At 46.9% G+C, this 25,186-nt stretch overlaps 1 protein-coding gene across 6 annotated transcripts in view; it reads right to left on the bottom strand.

Moving 5' to 3' along the window:
* Positions 1-25,186, bottom strand: part of vps50 (VPS50 EARP/GARPII complex subunit) — a 73,756-nt gene that overhangs the window by 35,701 nt on the left and 12,869 nt on the right. For all 6 annotated transcript variants that reach the window (XR_007384940.1, XR_007384941.1, XM_048992964.1 and 3 more), the window contains exons 6-15: positions 22,453-22,523; positions 22,145-22,262; positions 21,951-21,986; positions 21,483-21,565; positions 18,025-18,067; positions 17,439-17,537; positions 15,689-15,829; positions 9,222-9,354; positions 404-495; positions 165-259 (exon numbers count right to left, since the gene is read on the bottom strand). Coding sequence is in view for 4 of the 6 variants with exons in the window: in XM_048992964.1 (XP_048848921.1) it covers positions 165-259; positions 404-495; positions 9,222-9,354; positions 15,689-15,829; positions 17,439-17,537; positions 18,025-18,067; positions 21,483-21,565; positions 21,951-21,986; positions 22,145-22,262; positions 22,453-22,523 (911 nt within the window). In the remaining 2 variants the exon portion in view is untranslated. The remainder of the gene's footprint in view (positions 1-164; positions 260-403; positions 496-9,221; positions 9,355-15,688; positions 15,830-17,438; positions 17,538-18,024; positions 18,068-21,482; positions 21,566-21,950; positions 21,987-22,144; positions 22,263-22,452; positions 22,524-25,186) is intronic.

Genomic DNA, 25,186 nt, shown 5'->3' with positions numbered 1-25,186 from the left:
ATAAGGCTGCCATCCTAATTAACTCCACAGAGTTATTTTTCTAATAGTACATGCAGCCTCTGTGCCCAGGGAGGGGGATTTTGCCGGCTCCACAGACACAGCAGGCCTCCTGCCCGCCCAGAGCCGACAAACCGCTGAGCCCGGCATTTTTTCCACAGCAGTACCTGCTGATGATATCCAGCACGAAGATGAAGTCGTCGTATTTGAAGCTGGACATGTCGGTTCCCAGTAGGTAAGCCTTCACCTTCAGCTGGACATCCTGTTCGAAGCAGTAAAGGAGGAGGGAATGTCAATCACCAAGAATGCACAGCCCTGCCATGGGCAGGATCAGGCCGGTGGGGGCGACGGGGGGGGGGGGGGGGGGGGGAGGGGGGGGGGGGGGGGAGGGGGGGGGGGTGCCCACCTGCCAAATCCGCGTCAGTCCATGCTGCAGCTTCTTCTTCACATAGCTGCGGTCGAAGATGGGCTCATCTGACCCCGACGTGCTGCTGCCGTCTGCAGAGGGACGAGCCTCGTTAACCGCGACACGAGCTGCTACGGAGAAAGATGTGAAGACACAGAGGCTGGGGAGAAGCAGCCACTGAGATGGACACGGCAGCCCTGGGCCTTTCAGCCGGTGTGGGACGGAGGAAGTGGGCCTATCAGCCAACTGCCAGAAGAAGCCACTTAAGAAAAAAAAACTCTTACACCTGCTGTTGAAGGAAACTGCTTAGCCGCAGTAATCAGGATCCCAGCAGAAATTAAAATGGCGCCCAAGATCTGCCCGACCTTCAGATTGGCCAGGTTCCCCGGGATCTTGGTGGTAACAAGACACAACGCCACAGCATTAAAGGGAGAACTCCACCCCTTCTCGGGAGAGCCACCTGAGTGCGGCAGGACGCCGGTTCTGGCCCGAACTGGGCAATCCCCAGCCTGCAGAAGCATGAAACCTTTCAGCATCACCTCGCACGCTTATGACCATTCGATTTAAAGAAAATCAGGAGACTCCTGCAAATTGCGACAGACAGAAGCAATTCAGTGAATTTCAGAAGTGTGAACCATCACCAGACAAATGCTACTTCTTGCCTAAAAAAAATTGGGATTATTTCTCACACAACTGCAAGATCTCCTGTCTTTCGTATGTCATTACTGGCCTCAAAATGTGCTCTTACAGAGAAATCTCACAAAAAAAACTACACACACATCAAGGGGACCCAATGAGCTCCTGCCAGGGTTTCAACAACATAAATTCGGCCATAAAAAAATACCAGCACATAAAATATAGAGAAGAGAAATCGTGAAAATTGTTTAATGCTAAAATGCAGCTGGAAATGGAGCAAAACGTCTATTACAGTGATGACAGCATTGCAGAGCTTTTAAAAGGACATAGATCACGCAGTGTTTGTAAAGGCATCTACACACAGGCAAAACATGCGTTTCATATTCCAGGCTGGTCCATAAAAATGCTGTGGATTTATATTTTGGGTATATTGCAGTATTTAAGGTATACCTCAGTATTCTGAAATCTTAGCGACAAAATTAGCCTTGTGGGAAAATATAACGCAGGGTCCCCCCTTCCCTACTTGGCGAATAATGTTGCTCTTGAATATATCATCAAAATACTGCATATCGTGGTATATAGCCTAGATGGTATAGCAGTATTACAAATTGGATACCACCAGGCCTAACCAGGGGTGCCTGAGCCAACTGCTTTATTTATATATATGTATATATATGTATATATATGTATATATGCATAGCCCTATACTACTTCTACATGCGCTCTTTAAAAACATCAGCAATAATTCAACATTAACCTTCTCTCTACAGATGAATCCTGAGCAAAACATCATCTCTAATTTCACACTAGAATGTTTGTTCCCTGTTTGTACACTGATAACATGCGTGGAGCACGTAAGAATCCTTCGCTGTTCTCGTTAAACGGTTTTTTTTTTTTTCCAAATGAGGACAGAAATATTGGTCCAACGTGCAGCTGATTCGCGCCTATTGCTTTAGCCAATCTGTGCAGATCTTCTTCACGCGTAAATCACCAAGGCTAAAGGAACAGGCTTTCCTCCAGCTGCAGACAGCATCCCCTGAGAAGGCGGACAGAAAGCCTGAGAGACCATCCAGCAGAGCTGGGGAAAGCAGAGCCAGGTCAGGCCGACCGCGCACGATATCCTCAAAAGCAGAAAACAAACAAACCAACCGGCCAGGAAACGGCACAAAGTACGAGCAGTGACTTACAGCCAAAGGCTGAATACACACCATTTAAAAACCCTGATCCATCATAAACGAGGGAACCGATCTTCCGTGCCTGCTTGGATGGGTTTAACCCCAGCACCCGCGTGCAAACAGGCGCGAATCCCATACGCATCCGTCGCGCATTTCAGCGAACATCGAAAATCTTTCTGCCCCAGCAGTGGAATGAATCAAAAAGAAAGGTACTGAAAAAAAAACACAAGTCTGCAGTATGATGGAGTTCCGCCACGCAGGGCCACATTACTCAGCAAGCACTCCAGTGCCATTCTCCACGGCTAAGAGCATCTGGCATTTTTAATATAAAATCATTTTGGGCGATTTCACTGCCGCACAAGATAGCGCGGCGTATCTCGCGAGGCTCGGCGCCAAGAGCCCGCAAAGCCGAGGGCCCTTGATTCGCCATCGTTCAGTGGCACGTTGGCAACATGAGAGTCGAAGGGCCACTTTATATTTCGATGCACCGCATCTGACGTGCATCCAAAAAAAAAAATGTACGGAAACATGCAAAGCCACTGAAACGCTCAGTCTAACGCTCCATGCAACAGATAATAAGGAACCAGCCTGACCTCGGAGCCCCATGAAGTATGTGACCCTTCAGAAAAGCATCGCCTACCCAGTCGCTGCCGGCAACCTCCCGATGAAGCGATACGCTAATTACCTCCTGCAGTCGTGAGAAACTTCCAAAAGCTCTCCTGACAGGCAGGAGATTACCTGACAGAAACCATTCAGAGTTAACTCCTTGTCACAGCCAAACCATTTGATGCAGAAATGACACACAATTTCCAAATGTTATATATAGCAACCTATAAAGCACTAAAAATTTTTAATCTACAACAGAAGTGAGCAGACCAAGCAATAAACAAACCAAAACTTATACAGCTCTATCTAAGACTTCCTCAAATTGTATGTATTTATGTATCTTGACAAACTGTTCTTTCTGAGATCGTTCTCTTATTATCTCTATTTTCAGCATGCAAGTAGATTTGTTTTACAATTTCTTAAAATCATAATAGGATAAGGCTTTAGAAGGGCATTGTTCTTAAATGACTACATACAAGCTGTGGTAATACTTTCTGAATGAATACATACATGCATACATACATACATACATACATCATATATATACACCTTCCTCATCATCACCTTCTCAGAGCACGTCTCCTGGTGCAGGCCGTGGTGTCCGGATCTCCCTTTCTGAGTCCCTGGGCTCCAGCTTGAACACGATCCTTATTTACCACCTGAATGCATGCCTTTCCTATTGCGCATTCTCTTCATTTATCATTTCTTAGAAGGATAAAGACACTGTTCAAGTGACCTTGGCAAACTATGGGTGATTAAATCCAGGGTAACGAGAGGCATATTTACTTCTCTAAAAAGTAAATATATGAAAAAAGGAAGAAAGGTGCATAATGTTTGGTTTAGTTTAGGTCATTATCTAACGTTAATAAAATGCCAGGTTAAATACTGTATATCACATATATCTGTGACACTAGGGCTGGGTTTTGGCAAAGATGCCCCGATTCGATTCCGATTCACAGGCTAATGATTCGGTTCAATCCGATTCAATTGAAACTGATTCGATTCCAATTTAATTCAATCCGGATTCAATATCAATTCGACAGGAATGACATATAAAGTACTACGTAGCAGCTGCACATATTTGGAGAGATGTTTAAAAAGCTTTAAATGGAACACAGATTTACAAATGCAGAGTCACGAGAAGCAATTTTTGAAAACCACTTAAGAAATGACAAAGGCTTGTATAACATCAAGATCGACCTGGAGAGTCTGCGAACCGATATCGAACTGTCAAAACCAGGATCGTGATTAATCATTGAATCAATATTTTTTCCCAATTCTGTCACATTTATATTATAATGATTATTATAACTTATTATTATACAGTACCAGTGAAATGTTTGGACATGCAAAGCCGCCTACAAAGGACAGTGATAGTTTGTTACATCACATAACTAGGCAACATGACCAGAGTAGAATTATTCTTACTTTTATACTTTTTTGGTCAGTCGACGTATGTTATTTCATAGTTTTAATGCCTTGACAATTATTTTACAATGCAGAAAATAGTACCAATAAAGCTTTCTATGGGTAAGAGGTCCAGATTTTTTTGACTGGTACTGGATATACAAGAATTTTTGCTGCCATTTTTGTTACCACCCCCATAGTACTGGCAATATGAGGAGCAAATAGGGCTATCTGAGCGAACTCACACAGCCAGAGGATAAAAGGAAAGACAAAGCCTGACAAAGTCTTTCACCTCAAAGGCACACAGCTTTCATCCTGCTCACTCCTGGCCACAAACCATTCCCTTTGACAAAAATCAACTGGAAATAAACAATTTCAGCAACGCACTCATCAATCGAATGAGTGGAAAGACAAAGATGGTCTCCAGCATTCCTTCTGGACTGCTCGGCCCGTTGCCTTGCCCTCCCGTATCCTGGCAGCTGAAACCCGCGCTTTGAGGTATTTCGCACACGTACGTTCGGACAGAATCCGCTAGCCCACATTCAAATAAACCATGACAACATGGCCGAAGCGGCGAGAAACAATATTCTAGTCCTTTCAAAATGGGCCATTTAATTGTGCGCAGTCTGGCTTCTAGTTAAAAAGGATATATTTATATATATATATATGGTGTTTTATTTATAGGGCTTGCTCCAAGCACAATGTCAAATGGAACCACATGGTACAGAGATGTAGAGATGATGAAATACGGCAGCCATAGAGATGAAGTTATCAAAAGTTGCTGGAAAGACTGCAAGCAGAAGACCAAACGGAGATGTCCAAGAACGCAAACCGGGTATCGAGGCTCGGAGGAGCTATGCCCAGCTACGGGGTCGAGGGTTGGGTCCGCGCGTTTACAGGAACTGAGGGAACGCAGAACTCGCGCTTATATAACAGCTGCAAGCACAATCATCACCTGACTCACCCCTAACGATTTTTTTAGGGTTCTTTTTCCGGCTCAGCACGACCCCGATTCTAGTATCTATTTCAGTTGCCATTACAGCACCATGCAATAAAAAAAAAAAACCTTTCATTTCTTCTACTGTGCAGAAGTCAGACTACAGTTCCAATTGAAAAGAAAATTAGCAGAGGAGACAAGGCAGACCAGATACTCAACAAACAGTAATATGAATAATGAAGAAATTATATTAACAGAACATGTGTGGTAATACGAAAAGACATTAACATGTACCATAAGCCATCTCCAGTCTTAATGAGAAGCAGTTCAGTGGCATATATATTAAACCGGCACATACAAAGAAACACTTTCAAGTTCATAAAATTCCACAAATTATTTCAAAATTGATAAAACATCTTTGCTAGATATTTTTTTTTACACACTTTGGTTCATCCACAAATGCGTGTGAGTTCTATATCCCGCATAAAAGTACCATGTAAACCAGTGAGAATTCATTTCCATAATTAATTCATCGTAGTAATCATTAATTAGCGAGCTGGATTTTCCGTAGCCCCTGGATGAAGGGCTGAATGTTGTTTCAATATAAAATGGGTTGTATTATTTATGGAGTAGAAATCAGCAAGACTCAATATCACAGGCCACAGATAAAAGACTACCTGAGATACACAGTAAATCAAGACATGTCACCTCCTGGTTCAGAACCTCTACAACCAATTGTCTTACAGTATGTGTGCGTGACAATTTTAATAATTAAATATCACAGTTATACAAATAACCCAGTTCACAAAAAAAAGAAGATTCACCGATTCACAGGCAATTGTCGAATAAATGAGAAAAGAAAATCTCTTTGCCATAAGACTAATAAAATTTACTGAAATGTGACTCATAATAATTCATCTGCACGTGCAGCGTGAAGGGGAGGAGAGTAAATAAAAATCAGCTCCGCATATCAATTTCTTATAAATGCTGGATCAACTTATTAGAAACCAACGACTTGCACTCCCTCAATAAAGCGAAATCCAAGTAATCAGTAATTAACTTCAATTGAAACTTCAACCCGTTTCATTAGCCAACAAAACACGAGTAAATGAGCAGGAGCACTATAAGGAAAGACACATGAAACAAAACAAAAAACAAAATTCACCATGAGGCCGACGCTAACCTCCGTGAGGCTAACGCTAACATGACAGGAGACAGACACCTTTGCAAATCCTGCTGGGGGAGGCAGAGTGAAATCTCTCCTCTAATATTCATTACAGCAACACCTCTCCACGAGCACTGACATCAATTACAGCTTCATCACCGTAAACCGGCGGGTTAACTGAGCCGGCTTACTAATAGTGACGGCTCCGAGCCCATCTCATTAAGCCCGCCGACAGCCACTTGGGACACAGAAACAATCCTGAAAAACAGGACGAGGCTACCACTCCTTACACAGCGCAAGCTATACTGGCTGCACAAGGGAGTGCTTTTGCAGGGCAGGAGCCGGTCTCCGGAGTGAAGGTGACCTGGCGAGAGGCGTAGAACCGTTACTGGAGATGGACGTTCGTCTTCCAGTCACAGAGTCATTGCCTCTAGGGAGTGTAGAAGAGGCCAAGATAGACAACCACAGGGTGCCTCAAAAATTCATATAAAGCACAAGAGGACAGATGCTGAAATATGACGCGTCTTCTTTACATGACAACATACAAAAGACAAGAGGGTGGCCATTTATTATCCTAAAACTTCACATCGATTAAGAAACCAGACAAGGATTTTGCAAGAAATCACAAGAATGCCTTACACGAATATAATCAAGATTCTCTTGTTGGTCCTTCCTTATATAGGTACCACTTTAGTTTTGTTAGCAGTGCACTTGAAAGTAGAAGCAAGGATTGTAATTAGGGTGATTATGATCTCTGCTAAGAAACAGCATAAATATCAGACTGTATAGTTACTCACCGGGTGGAGGGTGAATCCCACACGGAACGCCACAGGGTATACTCAGTCAGCCATGCAATCAAGTACAATTTAGACTCAGCAAATCAGCGAAACAGCATGACTAGACATACCCAGAGAGTTAGGGCACAAAGGAAACGCGATACATGAGGGTCTGTCTATTTACTATCTGATCACAATACCGCACCAACAATTTCGACTTAATTACAGTCATAACAACAGTAATAATGTCATCTTATTAGGGCAGTAATTGGCAGCTCATCATTTATGGTAATATTAACATACTGAGATTTGTTTTTCAATCATATAAGGAACTGATCCTTCAAAGGACTTGGCTATGAACATTGGATGGTGACTCATGTCCATATCACAGCTGATGTTGCATGTATGAGGAGGGCCAAACTGAGCAGGTATCGCTGACCCAAACCCTAACACCAATCACAGCTGATGCTGCATTTATGACACACAGGCCAAACTGAGCACGTATCGCTAACTCAAACCTTAACCTAGACACTAGACTCCAGTGTGAAGCTGGGTAGCATGATGTCTCAAAGTGGGAATAGTCCATTACAGCTGGGACGAGGGGCCACTTTGTCTATCCTGAAAACCGTCGCTTAACAAAAAACAACAACAAAAAAAAGACTAGACATGTTGCTATAATATAAATGATCATATAATCTTATATCCATAAATGTAACTTTTAGAAATTGTCTTCACAGGGGCCTTCAGTTTTCAGGGGTCCCTACGGCTGCCTACACTCACCTAATGGTAAGTCTGCCCCTGGGCTGGACGCATAAAAATAGCTGAGATCAAATTAATCAGAGGATGCCAACTTCATTTACATTTACTGTTGGGATGTAACTATGCTACTACACACCATTACAGAATTTACTTTTACCTAAAGGAATATACTTAATTTATTTATTTTCTTTAATGGACTTGAAGACATTCTGTTAGGAGCAGTATCCCTTCCATAACTGGTTGACGGGTACAAGATCTTCTGGGATCTGAGACACAACCGCGACCTTAACAGCAGACACGCAGCACCGTCCCCACGACACACCTACCCATGTTTCCCTCTCTCCTTTACTCTCTGCCGTTTTCTTCAGGTTGTCCTACACGACTTTTAACTTGAGAACTTCAATTGACTCGCAGAGATAAAGTCAGTGGAGATCAGTAGTGTCCGCCACTGTTAGTTGAGGTCCGATAGACGGTGCTGCCTCACCGGGTCGAGCTCATGGCCGCCTCTCAAAACGAGACACTAACACGGCGCTTATAAACTGACTGCGAGCTTCACGGTCAGCCGTGGTGAGACCAGAACCTCCCCCAGGCGTCCACAAATTATTTCGCGTAGATGATGACGGGCTTGATGACGCGGGTCTCGGCTGCATCCCCTGAAGGAGGGAAACTGCTGGGTCTGTACTTAATACATTGGATGAACATCCCTCAGGCCCAATACACCGGAAGCGGTCGATTTAATTGGTTTCCTGGTGATAGCCCTTCCCCAAACCCACCACATCTATCTGGGGAAGACTAAAAAGTGATGATCATTTTTGGCCGGAACAGAAGTACCTCTCTGAGCATCAGCACCTCCACACCAACAGCACCATGCTCCCCACTACGCAGCCGTTGTCTCTCAGAACGATTGCAAACCATGTGCTCAAAACCCGTCGCACCATCTGGACTTCCAGGCATGTCAGTCTCACCTCTAGCATGTTCAAAGCTTGTTGGTCTTAACACTAGCATGTTTGAGGCATGTTACTCTTACCTCTGGCATTCTTGGAGCATGTCGGTCTTACCGCTAGCATGCTTGAGGCATGTTGGTTTTACCGCTACCATGCTTGAGGCATGTTGGTTTTACCGCTACCATGTTTGAGGCATGTCAGTCTTACCCTTTGTTTGTTTGAAGCATGTTAGTCTTACCTCTAACGTGTTACAGGCATGCCAGTTATACCTCTAGCATGTTTGAGGCATGTCGGTCTTACCTCTAACGTGTTACAGGCATGCCAGTTATACCTCTAGCATGTTTGAGGCATGTCTAACGTGTTACAGGCATGCCAGTTTTACCTCCAGCATGTTTGAGGCATGTCGGTCTTACCTGTCGCAGGCTCAACTTCTTCTTTGTCATGCTCCTCGTGCCACTGCATAGTCCGGTGGTAGCTGAGCATAACCTCCCACAATGCCTTGCAGAGATCCGTCAAACATGGGATGTAGCTATCGGTGGTTATGTGCTGGGGTACAGGGGTGAAACAAGCAAGCATTGTTCAAGTTCAGAACTCAAAAAGCGCAAATGTTACAATCCCAAGTTTCCCAAAAAAAAAAAAAAAGATTTAATTCAAGGAAGGAATGCAGGAATCATTAAGACGGGTATAAAATATTTTCACAAGGAGAGATGACAATTAATTATTTTTCATACCGGTTCATATTTATTGCTCGTCTTCATTTGTTAATTTAACTTTTCCAGGCAGGTGCTCTGAGCCCCTGGGATAATCGGAGAAACAGCCCAAATAGTTTAAGTGTAATAGTCCAGCCTCAGTCCATCAGAATGCCAGACACAATACTACCCACAAAAATAATGCAAGACCTGAGCTCCTGTAATTAAGCTGATAAGTTAAGTGTCACAAATCTCATAGGACCATAACTGGATTCTGCAATGCATACGTGCCAATTCGGAGACGGCAGGGTTCCTAGCAGGCAGGGGTGCACGCTAGAAAAATGGTGAGGACACAGACACCTGTTCAAGTGACTTTAGCTTCAGAAAGTCACCAGCTGGTGGCTGACGTGGGCCATTTCCCATCGCTCTGCACCTCTCAAGCTGCTTGTGACTCCAGCAATTGACACTGACCCAAATCACGCACATTTGATGGTATTTTTGAAGAAGCCCAACTCCATCCCTTTCACAGCAAGCAACACCTATTTCAGGCTGAAACCGGGGGAGGGAAAAAGCCTGGGCTGGAATTCAGTAAATTACCAAAGTCCGTGGAGAATTCCACGCCTTTGGATTTTGGAGGGAAGACCGGCGCGCGGCAACGCGGCTGCCCCCATGGAAAAAGTGGACGATCTGTGAGCAATTTATGCATGGGGGCTCTCTCCCTCTCAGACCCGCGGGCTTCAGCCTCTCACAAGCTTGACACTCCCCTGTAAATCACCCCTACAGCTTGCAGACGGCGTCCTGGGATGCCAGACGTTAACTTCCCACTGCTTTTTATCCAAAATCCCCCAAAAATCAAGGCTAAATTTTATATGTTTTTTAAGTTGTAGAATTATTTCTGTCATCAGCAGACATTAAAGAGACAGAGAAAGGTCACTATAGCAAAGCAGCTATGACATTTAACATGGCCCCAATTGACTGCTCCTTTAAAATTAAATATTTTTAAAAGTTTAAGAGCAGTTTTGCGATGATTACAGCCCACCCTCCATACTCACATTCTTGCCGTTTACCGTTAAAGGCCTTACGGTACAAATCAGACAACGTCACATCATTTTGCATTAATTCACATCCCACCTCAGCTATACTGGGACATAAAATGAACGTCAAATCAGTCCACAAAGAAGGGGGGGGGCGTCCACTGAGTTAGACGCAGCGTCCAAACACCGCAAAATTAATAGCACATCGGAGGATTTGCTGGCATCTTTACAGACATTTCTAGGCCTGCTAGACCAATTCCACTGCAGAATAGGCCCAAGACAGGAAGCCATCCAGCAGAAGGTACGTGAGAAAAATCCAGAAATGGGGGAACTGGCCGGGTGAACGTTAGTGTACAATAATGAAACAGTGTTTCCTGTGAAACCGTCTGCTTGAAAAAAAAAGAATTTGTGGGGGGGGGGGTCCATTGCGAGATCCCAGCAAAATGAGGTCACTGAAATCACTTCCTTTGCACGTCATCTCACCTCTCCGATCCCTCAGCTCTGTTTAGAGTTCTCCGTACGGCAGCGGTCCTCACCTTCCTCCCCTTATACATTTTAATCTGCCTATAAATTATTAAAAAATTATTCAACGGCTTGTAATATTTGTAATCGCTGTTTGGTCTGCTGATCAGTTGAATCGAAACTGCAAAAGCATGTATTGAATTTCCGTTCAGAAACAGCATTTCACCTTAGGGATATGAAAAGTGTAAAAGTAAACTCTGAATTACCCATCCGTATTCCCTAACTGCTTATGCAGTATAGGGACGTGATGTGCCAGGATTGGAAACCACGATCCTAAAGAAGTGAGGCATCGACAACCCCCACCCCCACACACACACACCCCCGGGACATCATGCCATCCAGAGTTAGAACAATAGCTTTCTAATTTCAGCATTAGTACAATTTTCTATCCAGTGGATGTGCATTAGAACACTGCCTTAAGTAAAAAGACAAACAAATAAAAACAAATTAGAAAAAGCTTTCTCTGAGACATGTACCCTAGGATTGCAAAAAAACATAAATAAAAATCACTACTGAATTTGGAGCTAATGTTCTTGACTACTTCAATTTGAGCAGTTGAAGAAATTAGGCGACGTCAACACCGCCAATTGCTCCGAATCTTAGCCACTCGTACCCACAAAAGCGCGATCATTGGAGGTTGCCAGGCAACGGAGACCGGCGGAAGGGCCCGAGAGGTGACCGGTCGTTGGAAAGCCAGATGACGGGCGCACACTGCCATGGACAGACAGCGATGGAACAGGGAGTCCTATGAGGACCCCAGGTCACACACTGCAAAAGACAGGGTTAAGCAAGATGCCTGGGCTTAAGCTGTTTGGCCTCGCTGAATCCCTGAATGCCCTTAGTATCATTCTTTTTACTGCAGATCAGAATATTTGTTACTAGGATCTAACTTTGTTTGGACGCTGTTGTGTAGCTCTTGCTCCAGTACTTTTTACACTTGTTCCTAGCCATTCATCAGAAGCTCAGCCTAGCTTCAACTGTGCCTAGCCAGCTCCTCGGACACAAATGTTTGTAATATGCTATTGCCCTCACTTGTACTTTGGTTTGGACGTTTGCTTTTAACGCCACAAGAGGGAACTTTCCTCCACTAAGTCTCCAAGATAAAACTTGAGACATCATTTCATTAAAAAAAAAAAAAAAAAAAAAAAAAAAAAAGAACCCGCACTATGACATAAACAATGAACTAATGTTGAAACTCGGCTGGGAAACTTTGGCAAACCTCGGAGACTCATGGCTGACTCGAGCAATGCTTCGTGTCATCCCCTCACTAAGCAGCTGCGGACAAGTGCGCCCCCTAGGTCTGGAGTGCAGCCACGATCTCGGCAATTGGCATCTTTTGCATTTTCCCATCATGCCACAGTGAGTGGAAAAGTCCAATCATCTCTCCCTCTTGTCCGTAAACACCGGATGCTATAATCCTGACTTCCAAAACACTTGTAATGGGGACTTTTTGCTAGCGGATCTGAGTGCTCGCTTTGTGGTCTCTCGGGCACTCGTCTAGAATACTAACGATGCAAACCGTCTTAGCCTGTATTTTATTTCTTATCAACAAATGCCAATATGGCGGGAGAGTGAGCAAATGGCAAGAATTAATCAAACTCCCCCATCCCTTTGAGGACCGCTATCCCCCGATGCGCCCAGCCGTGTAATCGACAGTCGGTGCTAGCTTCCTCGTTCCGGCTCAGACGTGGGCGTGTCCGCGACTCGAGAATTCCGTTTTATTATAGTAGCGGCCCAAATGCTTTTATAGTAACATAGGGGGGTTGGACTTCTTCTGAGGCAGCTTTCTGCGGCGAGGAGCCGCTGGGAAGGTTCGACTCATCATTACGCAGTCGCACGGCTCTGAATACACACCCTGGAATCACACCCAGAGAACTTCTGGCGTGGTGCAGACCAGCGATGCTGATCGAGTTATCAGGTAAGCAGACTCACCAGAAGCAGATTAACCCAGAACAAAGGAATGTTCAGCCATGTGACCAATACAGTGTTGGTTCAAAGCCCATCTAGTACCCCAGGCTAGCTTCAACACTGGTGCCCCCGCCTACTAGCAAGTTTCACTTTGTCTAATTTCCACTGCTAATTTCACTTTGTCTCGGAAAGTGCATATTTCGTGGGCACGACATGCTCCATGCACCAGGGGGCGCCGGCTGTTAGGTCTACTGGGGGCCGATTTAACTAACACGTTGACCAGCACTGCTCCAGCAAGCAATCTGAACTCGTTAGCAGCAGGCTACACTCAGAGCCAGAGCAGTGTGATTATCCTGATCATGGTTATCCTCTGGCAGCAGGGGAAAACAAACACCAAAAATGCTTCTTATTAAGTCGCGATTTGGGACTGAGGCACTTCATGGCTCCGCAGGGGACTGAAAGCAGCTCACACCGTTGGCAAAGAGCACCAAGTCATTTGGACCAGAACCAGGTGGTTCTCAGAGCAATAATGAAGGAGAAGCATTTTACAGAACTATTCAGAAAACCAGAGCACCGGTGAAGACCAGCGGCACCGTTCACCGTCAGCTCCGGAGGTAGCCAGAGGACACGCAGAGGATCTGAGGAGGAAAGGATCCACGTCTCAAAAAGTATCAATGGCCCAAAAGATCTGTGGCCGAAAGGGATCCATGGCTCAAAGGAGCGACCCAAAAAGATACGCAGCACAAAGGATCGGCAGCACAAAGGATCCACAGCCGCTCCAGCGTGACCAATCAGAGAGGCAGCCTGGCTCATCGATCAGGTCGATAGGTAGGTTTAACATTCACAGCAAGTAGCGTATTATTATATGACCTTTTGTTTCCTTGAATCTAAACTGCGTCACAGAGAGCAGGGCGCAATAGCAATGAGAATCTGTACACCAAATGATATGCCGGCTAAGAGCTTAATTAACCTACAGAAACTGGCGGCACAATTAACCCAGGAATTAAGAAGCGATAAAGGAAAATGACTAGTCATAACCCTCCTACTACCAGACTTCAGTCCAAAACTGCAAGGATCAAATTAAGTCAGAGTTAATGCACGACAAGCTGTGCATTACACACCAACGAACCAACAGCAGCTTGTCATGCATTAACCGGCTTATGCTGTGGTTATTATACATTTGACTTGCATATTTGTACCTAAAGACATTATTTTCACATATGTGAGCTAAAAATGCACGTGACAGAAGACCTACTTGATTCCTCCAATGAATTGTTGAATGTAATGAATGTTAAATTAATAAATAAATAAATATAATAGCACGTTGGTTTACTGCTGTGATTTGCCTGGTTGGCACTACATGTTGATTATAGAAAATTTATTAAAACCCTTCTGACCAATCATAGTTGAGGCTTCATTAGTGCTGTCGTATAAAACTAAACAACTCACTGTTCAGTACTGTACCTGTTTAGTAAAAAATATCAGAGCGCATTAAAACAAAGAAATATATATAAACACATACACATAAATACACAAACACACATATACACACACACATATACATACATTATATATATATATATATATATATATATATATATATATATATACACATATATATACACACACACACACACACACACACACACACACACACATATATATATATACATACATACATACACACACACACACACACACACACACACACACACACACAACCTAGATTCTGCTGACTTTTTAGGCCCCAGAATCACAGAACACCCAGCACGGCCCTGCCTGACATCTCGCACATCTCCCATGTGCTGAAACTCACGATTACCCATCAGGCCAGTAAAAAACTGAATTAGGCGTCCGCAGACGGGCATAATCAGGGCCAAGCAGGGAACGCCACAAAATAACACATCTCAGAGATGCGCTGGAATTCAGGGCACGTCGAGCAGCGTCTCCAAACACTGAACGCCCACATCTGCCTAATGAGTTGCTCACTTTGTGTCACTCTGTACCAGGATTGAGTGATTGGGATTTTATTTAAATAGCATTCCTTTGTTTCTCTTTCTTTCATCATGCCTAATCTACAATAATCCCTTGTTCCTAGTGCTACCGACTTCAGAATCGACAATTAGCTCTCGGAAAGGACTCCTTGCAGTTCGATCGGTGTTTTCCGCTCAACCCGTCCTTGACCTCGCCTTACCGGCTGAAGCTCCACCTATTGGCAATTGCAGGTATGACATGTCCCACACAGCAAATAGCACGGGGATGCCGTTCAATTAACAGAGCAGGTTTTCGGAGCCAAACGTGGACACGCTGGACAGTGGTTAAGTGATTCCGGAAGACATGTGTGCATACTATTCTATTCTATTCTAAGCACCACCATACACTAGGCGTGTTCAGTGTGCCCATCCACTGGAAACGATTCCAGTAGCTAAATCATCCTAACGACTGCTATAAATTATTCTCCGGACACTCGGCCTGGTGTCCACCCCTTCCCAGCCCTACTCAATGCTTTGATATAAAGAAAAAAAAGTATATAAATAAATAAGATCAGAATTATAGATGAAGGGGACGATAGAGGAGGCTCTGCTTGGGTAACAACACTGTGCAGCCACCTGGAAAGGTGGCAGGGAGGCCGCTGGTGTGCTCAAGCGATGACGTGGCTGAGACATATATAAAAGACCCCCCCCTCACTAGATTCCTGGGAGATGGAGCGGGGGGGGGGGGGGTTACCGTGCAGAGGTCTTTGTACTGCATCTTCTGGAACTTAGTATCCGCATTGCCAGCGCAGAGCTCCACGTATCCCAGCACCACCTGAAACACTGTGTTGTGGATGGCCTGCGTAAAGTGCATGTGCAGCTGGTCCATGGCCGTCTGGGGGGGGGGGAGTGGGGGAGTGGGAGGGAGAGAGAGAGAGAGAGGGCGTCTCAGACACCACGGTGTCCACTGGGCAACCACAGCCAGCAGCCTCAAGGGGCGATTCCCAGTAAGAAGCACATTGTTATTGTTATTTCTTTCTCCAGAACTAGTGAATGAAGGGTGGGTCCTTTATGGGGGGGGGGCGCATTACCTGGACACGAGAACGACACCATAGCCAATGGGAGCGCTTCCGCTGCGCCTGAAGGGGGAGCCCCCACAGTCATAACTCCAGCCTCAAAATTTAAGAGAACACCCGGACCACCATAAAGCGGACCCCGCACCCAAACCTGAGGAAGGAACGATAGGAGCGGAGCCCAGTCCCTGAATGTCACGCAATGTGGCTGTATCACGTGAAAAGCTGGCCTTCAGAGACAGACTAGTAAATAATGGCCCCAACGTTCTTGGGGAGGGGAAGCAAATTTCCCAAGTAATCGCAAAATGAGACCAAATCGTTAGCAGAGGCCAGAGAGGCCCTCGTTCGATGGAAGATGGGGGCTGTAATGCGCGACTTCGCTAATAGTCCATCATGGGCTTTAAAGAGCAAGGTGAACAACTGGAGTTGTGGAGAATCTATATTAAAAGACACAAATTACCTTGGGGGCAGCATTAAGGAGAGCACGGCTCCGGAAGCCGTCGATAACGAAGCAGACGTTTCTATGGAAGACGCTATTATGATGCATGGATTAGATAGCGATGTATTACTGTGCTTTTTATTCTAGGCCACTTCATGCCACTGGCATTCTGCTGTGACTTCTGAGGTAGCGGACGACTTGAACAAACGACATGAATGGTATCTGCCTCACACAAGAGCAAGCTCATTCTGGCAGATGGCGAGACGTCCGAATGTTTCGGATAGGCCCCGACGGGCGATCAAGTCGCGTCTGATCCGTGATCCGGATGTCCGGAGTCGTCGTTTGTCACAATCGGGTGTCTCGTGCTCTGAGACAGTTGGAGACGCTACCCATCACCTCCGAACTACTCAATTAAGAATATCAATCAAGGGACACGGCACCTACGAGGATTCCGAACCCCTGTGCCCTGCAGTTAATAAACACCATGCACCACATCTCTGCTCGTGGAGGAAGCCCTGGCCGCACACACCACATGTAATTAACCAGTAATTGAATCAATCAAGTCAGGACAAAAGAGCTAGATTGAAAGCTACACGCACCGCGAACCCGAGGGATCAGAGTCACACTCATGGGACGAGCGCAGTCGAGAATGCCGAAAATACAGAAGCGTCGTCGGCGGGGAACGTGACGGACGGAGATCCCCATCAGACCGACACGTCACGCGAAACCGCCGCACTGCCTCGCCGAGACTTCTGAAAGCTGCTTATTAAAACCCGCGTCAATGATGCTGCCCGGAATCACAATCCCTGGGGGAAAAAGAGGATTTTCGCAGCTTGCGAAGAAGCTATTGTGGATATCTGAGGGATACGAGTGAAAAAGGAGCCCTTTTCCCTTTCATCTCATACACAACAATGAAACCCCCCCCCCCCCCTCCCCTCCCCACCCACCCCCGTGTCTCCCCGACGGATGCAAACCAGCGTCGACTCACTCACTTGCGTCTTCCCTAGGAGAGCGTACGCCATCTGAACTTTGTTGTAGTGAGTGACATCAAAGTGCTTGCAGGTCTTTGAAAGGGCGACATCCAGCTGCTCCTGCATGGAAGAAGGTATTCAGCCGGTAAGAGGGTGATAGATGTGCAAGATCCCCCCCCACCCAAAAATATGGTCTCATTTCCCACCCTCAGCCCAGCTGTAGGCCCCCTAAGAACGGATTTTGTCCGTTTTCCTCTGGCAAAATAAGCAGATGGGTGAAATGACAATGTGATCCACATATGCTGCATCTCACAGGAGTCTCACATGGAAAAGTTACACGGATGAGTCATAACTGGCCTCTGTGTGGATCAGCCTCCCATCGGACCTTTCTGGTAAGTCCCACACAAACCAAGATGCAAGCCTGGATCTGGGCCTCTGCAGTCCTCACTAACCAGAGGTTTGAATCCCGCCCTGGGTGGTATGTGTGAAGTTGGCATGTCCTCCTCGTGTCTGGTGGTTTGGGCTTAAATCCAAATCACCGAGGAATAAGTTCTGCATGAGGAAGCGGCGAGAGGGAAAGCAAGGTTACAGGCAGGAGAATCCGTACCTCTATCTGCTCCAGGGTGTCCTGAAGCTTGGAGTTCAGTTCACTGGGGAAACAGAGAGAAATCAAACTCAGTAGCAGGAATTAATGAAAGTCACATTAAAATGGAAAGCTGATGTGTTTTCAGTGGGACCTCAGAAGATGGATCGGTCATCTTAAAAGGGCCGGGAGGAGGCAAGGGAAGGGAGGAAAGGAGGTAGGAAGAGGAGAATGGGAGGGGGAAGAGGGGAAAGGAAGTTGAAGGGGGGGAAGAGGATGTGAGGAGGGGAGGAGGGGAAACCGGGAGAGGAGGGAAGAGAAGAGGAGGAGGGGAGAGGAGGAAAGTGGTGGGAAAGGGCAGAAGTGAGAGGGAGGGAGGGAAAGAGGAATGAGAGGAGGAGGGGAAGGGAGGAGTAGAGAAAAGGAGGAGAGGAGAGGAGGTGAGGATGGGAGAAGGGTAGGAGAGGTGGGGGAGAGGGGAGAAGCAGGGAGAGAAGTGAGGTGGTGGGGAGACAAGGGGAGGAAAGAGGAATAGAAGAGAGGTGGGATGTGTCACGAACTGAAGTGAGCCAGTGAGCTGGGACTGGAAACTCCTGCTTTCTGATGATGGGAGAGCTGGGCCTGCAGAAGCACCATGGAAACATGATGTTTCTGAGCAGCTTGGTCGCTAACGGCGGGGGGTGGGAATCGGCACCTTGCTGTATTTACCCAAATCTCCTCCCATCTCGTGCCGCCCGTCAAAAAGACCGGCAAGCTCCGTGCCACACACAGCACCACAGCACCCCCACCCCCACCAGGTGAGCAGACAAGCGTAGAATCGCTTTGGGGGTGGGGGGGTTGGGCGCACCTGTCGAGATAAAGGACGCACCGCCGGTCTCGCCAAGAATGGAGAAAAATGAGAGGCGACGGGGAGCAGCAGGTGTGGAAGCCGGAGAGGCAGCGATCGCCGGGGGCGGCTCCGCTAACAAGGCCGGGCTGGGGTCCCCTGCGGGGCACCTGCCATTACCGCCAGTCTGGCTTGGTCACCTCTGTCCTGCCCAACAGGCACAGCACTCACACCCCCGTAACCCTTTAACAAATCCCAAAACTCCCCCAAATGTCATCTTCTCAAAAATCATCAGGAGGGGCAATGCACCAAGGCACGCCACAGGTGTTCATTACCCAGAAGCCCCTGCTGCAAACGGCAGCAGGCCCCGCGGAGCACGACGGCATCTGGAAGACTGCAATATTCCCCTTGTTCATTGTTTTTTTAAACACGCTCGTTAACAGGTCTGTGGCGAGTTTCCGGCTCTCATTCTACGTTTGGGTGCAGAACCCAGTCGCTATCTGGTGAGTTTTCCAGAGACCCCTCCAGAAAATGGAAAGTACTGGGCTGTTCGCTACACAGTTTCCCAAGGAATTGCCAGCATCCTTCAAATAACCACCCCAGTGACAGTAACAACACTATACTTGTGATCACAGTCGGTGACAGGTGCTAAACTGGCCACCAAGCAGACATACCACTCAGGCAAGTCACCAAAAATTTATCAAGACCATAAAGACCTAAAGTCTGCAGGATGCAGGGACCCCTGGCAGGTAATTTATACGTGACATCTTTATCAGAGACAATGTCATGTGACATCCCAGCGACAGGTGCCCGCCTCTAACAAGGTCAGCTTTGTCCGCACCTTGCAAAAAACAGTCCCACCCAAAACCTCTCCATGTCTCTCTTGACCCAATTCAGATGCATTTAATCTCACGTAACAGGCAGACACCAACATATAACCCCACAGAAAGCGACAGGCACCTGGACCAGCTATTGCTAACGCCTCCTGGGGCTTGTGCGCTCTGTTCAGTTTTTTCGATATCAGAAAGCCGTTCCTAATGCTGACTGTCAGAATGGGAGCGGCGACTCAATGGGACACCAGCTAGTATCTGCTCTGAGGCTCCTCCCGGAGGCCAGCTGGGAGAAGACCAAGCTTTTTTCTTGATCGCTGGTAGCCAGTAAGCAGCAGTCGGACAAGTGACAGCATGTCTGCACACAGTGGGCAGATTTTACCCCAAATACATTCACGATCAAATACATTTCTAACCAAAAGGTACTGAGCTGCCCCCCAAATGCAGAGGAGCCTAGAACCCCCAGCACAGATGATGATGTGGCGACCCAGGGTCCGCTCACTGACAGTCTGCACGGCGTGGAGAACAGCAAGGAGGTGAGCGGAGGCGTTATGCGACGATCCCACGGCCGCCACTCAGCCCTGGCTCAGCTGCCCCCCTGGGGGCCGCACCACAGGTCCGGGGAATAACGCAGGTCAATAGTTTGGAAGCCAAGGCCCTTGAAAGTGCCATTTCCCCTCAATAAAGCCCCCCTGCCCCCGAGCAGCATCGACTAATAACTCCCCACTGTGAATCGATAGTGAGGGACAGGTCCCCGCCCACACTCAGGGGGGGCGGAGGCATCCTTGGAATTGAGGAGCGGGGGGCCACACCGTGTGTCGGGATGCACTCACACACCCCCGACACGAAAGCAGCGAGGAGCAGACAGCAAGGGGACTGACATGACAGTCTAATTTAAAAGCTCAGCGATGGGTTCTCTGGCCCGTGACACGGAAGACGGCATTGCACTGCGCGTTTCCTCCGCCATCCAGACGCGGAACAGAACGCCCATCTTATCCAGCGTTTTTCTCCACTTCAAATCGGAGGCCTCGAAATTGGTGTTTTACCTTATTTCCAAAAAAGGTAAATACACCCCCCACTGAACCCTTGAACCTGCAAGCCATGTATGTGTGGATCGAAACACACGCCAGCCCCCACATACACATATGTACCCTACGGCTGAGGGGAAATAATGCATTTTGTACAGGTTCAGAGACAAGAATCCCCCCCCCCCCCCCCCCCCCCACGCCAAGTCCGTTTCCACATGGCTGCAGCCAAATCCTACAGTCAGAGCATTTAATGCGTGACGAAAAAGGGGAGCTGCACATCTCCAATTCACGGAAACTCCTCGAAGGATCGCGCCAGAAAAAGAAAGGAGGGGGCGGACGGCAAGGAAGTCTTCTGCAGACACGGTCGTTTGGGGGGGGGGCAGGGGAGGGACTGGGTCACAATCAACCAGAACAGATTCACAGCCGGTGAATCATCCAGGGCACTTCAGAGAGTTTCCACTGACCCCGCCTCCTGTCCTGATAGGATAAAGGCCGGCCAATAAGGGCCCTAAGTAATCAGGGAGCCCTAACAGGATAACGGAAAAGAATCGACCAGCTTTGGGCAAGCCTCATGAGTATTTAAAACCTGCATGGAAGCCAGGAGGATCCAAGGACCAGCAGGAGGTCCTAAGAAGGGACCATTGGACATGGTGACCAGTCTGGGATACAAGCTGGGTACTGAAATTCACAGACAGTCATAAGCAAGTCGCAATGGTGCTCAGCATCAGGAAGCAGGAAGCCATGTTGCGGTGCAGTTCCGGTTCTGGAGGATGCCTTGGCCAGCTCGCTGGTCCCTACCTGATACAGCTGTAGTGTTTAAAGGTGCTGGCTGCTTTCTGGCACTCCAGGCACAGCTGGATAGCACCTGGGTAGTCCTCCTCCTGCAGGAAACACGTGAAGGGCGCTGGCTTATTCTCCAACCCCGCGGCACCATCAGCAAGGCTGCACCGTTTGCTGACATGACAAAACCCACACATGACCCCTCCCCTGATCCCCGATTACCCTCAAGCATAATAAAGGGGATTAAAGCACACAGCAGACTACTCGATACAACACTGAATGTGTCCTTTTGTGTCACGTCAAAGCGGCTGCAAGATCATAAGCCACCTTGATCACATTACTGTTAGTAACAAACTCTTATTCCCACGCTTCCCTGAGCTCTGTCAAACATGTTGAGATGAAGACCTGCCCCGGTCTGCCTTAAAGATAGGGAATCTTGTCAGAGGGATGAAGAGGGCACCCCCCCCCCCCCCCCATCCAGCTTACCTCCAACATCTCACTCAGCCTCACGTCTGTTCTTTGCTGCAAGATAAACATAAAGCATGTATTCAGGGTGCAGGAGAGAAACCGCGTCACACAGGGGGTAATCAACGGAGGAAGGGGTGAGCATGCTTTTGTTAATGTTTTTTTTTTTCCAGTTAGGGACTACGTAGATGAGAGAACGCAATCTGGATAAGTACCAGGGTCTTTATGGTCCTCAGTGACTTCAACAGCCCTGTAAGAAGCTGCCGCCTCCTCTGATTGGCCAGCAGCCCCAGACTGGCCTCTGTGAAACCTTCCTTGGCAAAACTCAGCTGTCTGGGTAGCAGCAAAGATGCAGCATGTTAAAAGGGCCACATAACAGCAGGAGGCAGACAACTGCTTTCTAAAGAAGAGCATTTCTGTGAAATCCATCAGCTGAGAAACTCCAGTACAGAAAGCGCAGTCGTGCATGTCCCACAGACACACTAGTCAAGAAAAGTGCCTCCGGTCATGGACAGCGACCCACCTCCTTGCATTGGTGCAGATCACGGCAGCCAGCTGGAGGTTCGTCTGCAGGGAGGTCACCCTTTCCAGCTCCTGCAAGAAGCCCGAGAGCGGAAAGGCTGTCGCAACGTGTGGGGTAAAGGGTAGGGGTCATTCTATACCCCAAAAGTCACACGAGTTATACAAAACGCCAATCTGCTCCTAAGTGACTGGCAAACGGGAGGATAATATGACTAAAACCTTAAATCAGGCTGCCTTGTATGACATTTTATCCATCCATTTATCTTCATGTTGTAACACATGCTGGTGCACCCCCCTTTCAGGCAGCTTGGTTAGACAACCTGTTTTGTTTTGGAAGCACCACTATTTACAAAATCTACTCTGATACGAGAGAACCAATACAGAAGAAAGTGTCTAAGATGCACAACTGTGAAATTTCTGGCAAAAATTTAGCAAAAAAAAAAGGTCTAAAGATTCTAAAGATTTTAAGGAATAATTTAAAGATTTTTAATGGTCTTTAACCTTATTTGGTCCATAAGCTCGGTTAGTTTTATTGTGAGATTCTGCATGACAAGAGGAATATGCTGGTCACAAGATTAGTAAACTATTATATGTGTTGCAAGGCTCTGAAGACACCCCAGGTAAAAGGAGTTCAAGGAAAAGTCATGTAAAATGAAATAAACCATGTTCATGTCACCGGACGACAATGGGGGGTTAGGAATCTAGCAGAGAAAGACAAACAGGGCATACAGAGCATTAAAACCCAACGTAAAGGTGAACACTTTCACTAAGATACATTCCTAAGTCATCCTCATAAAAAGTGGACAGAACGTCGGTCGAAGCTGTTCCTGACACTGTTGTCCATTTTCTAGGCTTTGTTAGGAACCAGCTGCCACAGCCCGAGGTAACGGCACACTCTAAAAGGCACAAACACATTATATAAATGTGTATAAAGAGGTAGCATTCATTGAGGTCCAATCACAACCCTGTCACATTAAGAAAATTATTTGGAGCTAAAATACCAGCCGGAGAAATTGGAACAAATTTCGTCGACACTATCTTGCTGCGTACAAGGCGAGCCATTGAAAGGCGGGGAACAGAGGTGACATTTGGAGGCCATTTGCACGGAGGGCAGGAGCAGCACTGCTTATTACCTGAGGCACAGGGCCAGCCAGATTGGGACTGCAGTATCTCTCCAATGGAATTTCACACTCACTTTCATGGGAGGGGGCACACGGCCCCGCTTGATGAATACGATCAAAAACAGCACCTGCGTTTCGGCAAAATCAACCCGGACATAAGGAGGAGAAGAATCGCCAACGAGAAGGTGTGAGATATGCGAGGAGGAATATCGTTTCAGATCGAGGGGGAGCAGTCAAGCATCGTAGAGTAATATCGGTCTGCCTGCGAAGGTGTGCATTCGCTCGGAGGTCAGCCTTACAAGCGGTGCCTCTCTTCCATCACACTTCGAGAGAACTCCCATGGCTCGTCAAAAACTGGATGCTTATCGAGGTCGTCTTCATAACCACGAGTCATCCGGTATGGGTCAGGGGAAGGATGGGAAGCACCGGGAAGGACAGAGGCGGAGCAGCCTTCAGCGCATTCCCACCGACCGTGAGCTTACTGGTCAAATTTCGGTCAAGAACAGGCTGCTGAGGTACAATTCTCCGTTATACGCAACCGCTGTCTTTCTGCAAAGGAGTTAAGATACCACCCAGCCCACCCACCTCATGCTGCTAGAATTCTTGCACAACTCCTACAGCATCAACCCCTGCATAAAAACCTGGACCCAGATACTTCATTTGAAATCTGTTTACTTCCCACTTACTGGTAATTCATCATCTGCTTGGACGCAAAGGTAGGCAAACAAAACACACGCTTGCAAATCCTTTATTGAAGGTCTATTAGCAGAAAACGCTTTTAAAGCACGTTTGGCTCATTTACCAACATATTACTCCTGAATCATCTGATCGGGTCGTTACCAGCGCTACAAGCGGACCGACGGGTAACAGGTCTTTAGCTATATTTTTTCCCCATTTATTGGTAGCTCAATAATTATCCATCCATCCATCTTCTGACCACTTATCCCAGGCAGCATAAGGGACACAGTTGGGGTACACGCAAGATGAGGACGTAATTTAATAATAGTGCTTTTGCTTAAATCTATACCCGAGTCTTCTGTAATGATTGGTCATAAAAAAATAAAATAAAATCCTGTCAAAGTTTGTGCCGCTAAAGAATCTGATGGTATTAGAAGCCGCCAGATGAGGAAAGAATAAAAAACAGGTGGATTATCAACCTAGCTAGCATTCCGATGTGATTTGATTTGTGCAGAACGTTATGCTGCGTTTTACCCCTATGTACCTCATAAGCCTTCCTGGTGGAAAAGGATGGCTCCATTTCCAGGTGCCACAGCCACCATGGGGCAAAGAGCATGGGTGAGAAGTAGGCACTTAACGCAGACAGCCAGGGCACTGGCCACCAAACGTCACTCCATATAGTGGAGGGAGCAAAGGCGGAACCGGCACAAGGCGTGAAACCAAATAACTGGAAAGACTGGGAGGGAAATGAATCAGCTGGGATGCCATTCGAGCCGACGGGCAACCAAGCAAATCACAAGGGACCAGGATTCTAACACTGCTTGACTGGCATGCCCTCCCAGATGACCTGAATCCTGATTTCCAGATCAAAGCTTCTCTCTTAAGACCACAAATTCTCAAAGTCACTTCTACCAGAGGCAAAAGCTTTCCTTCGGG

Source organism: Brienomyrus brachyistius, chromosome 23 (genome assembly GCF_023856365.1).
Source record: "Brienomyrus brachyistius isolate T26 chromosome 23, BBRACH_0.4, whole genome shotgun sequence".
In the NCBI taxonomy this organism is placed as follows: domain Eukaryota; kingdom Metazoa; phylum Chordata; class Actinopteri; order Osteoglossiformes; family Mormyridae; genus Brienomyrus; species Brienomyrus brachyistius.
Note: the sequence above shows the minus strand (reverse complement) of the source record. Positions and strands in the feature narration are given on the sequence as shown.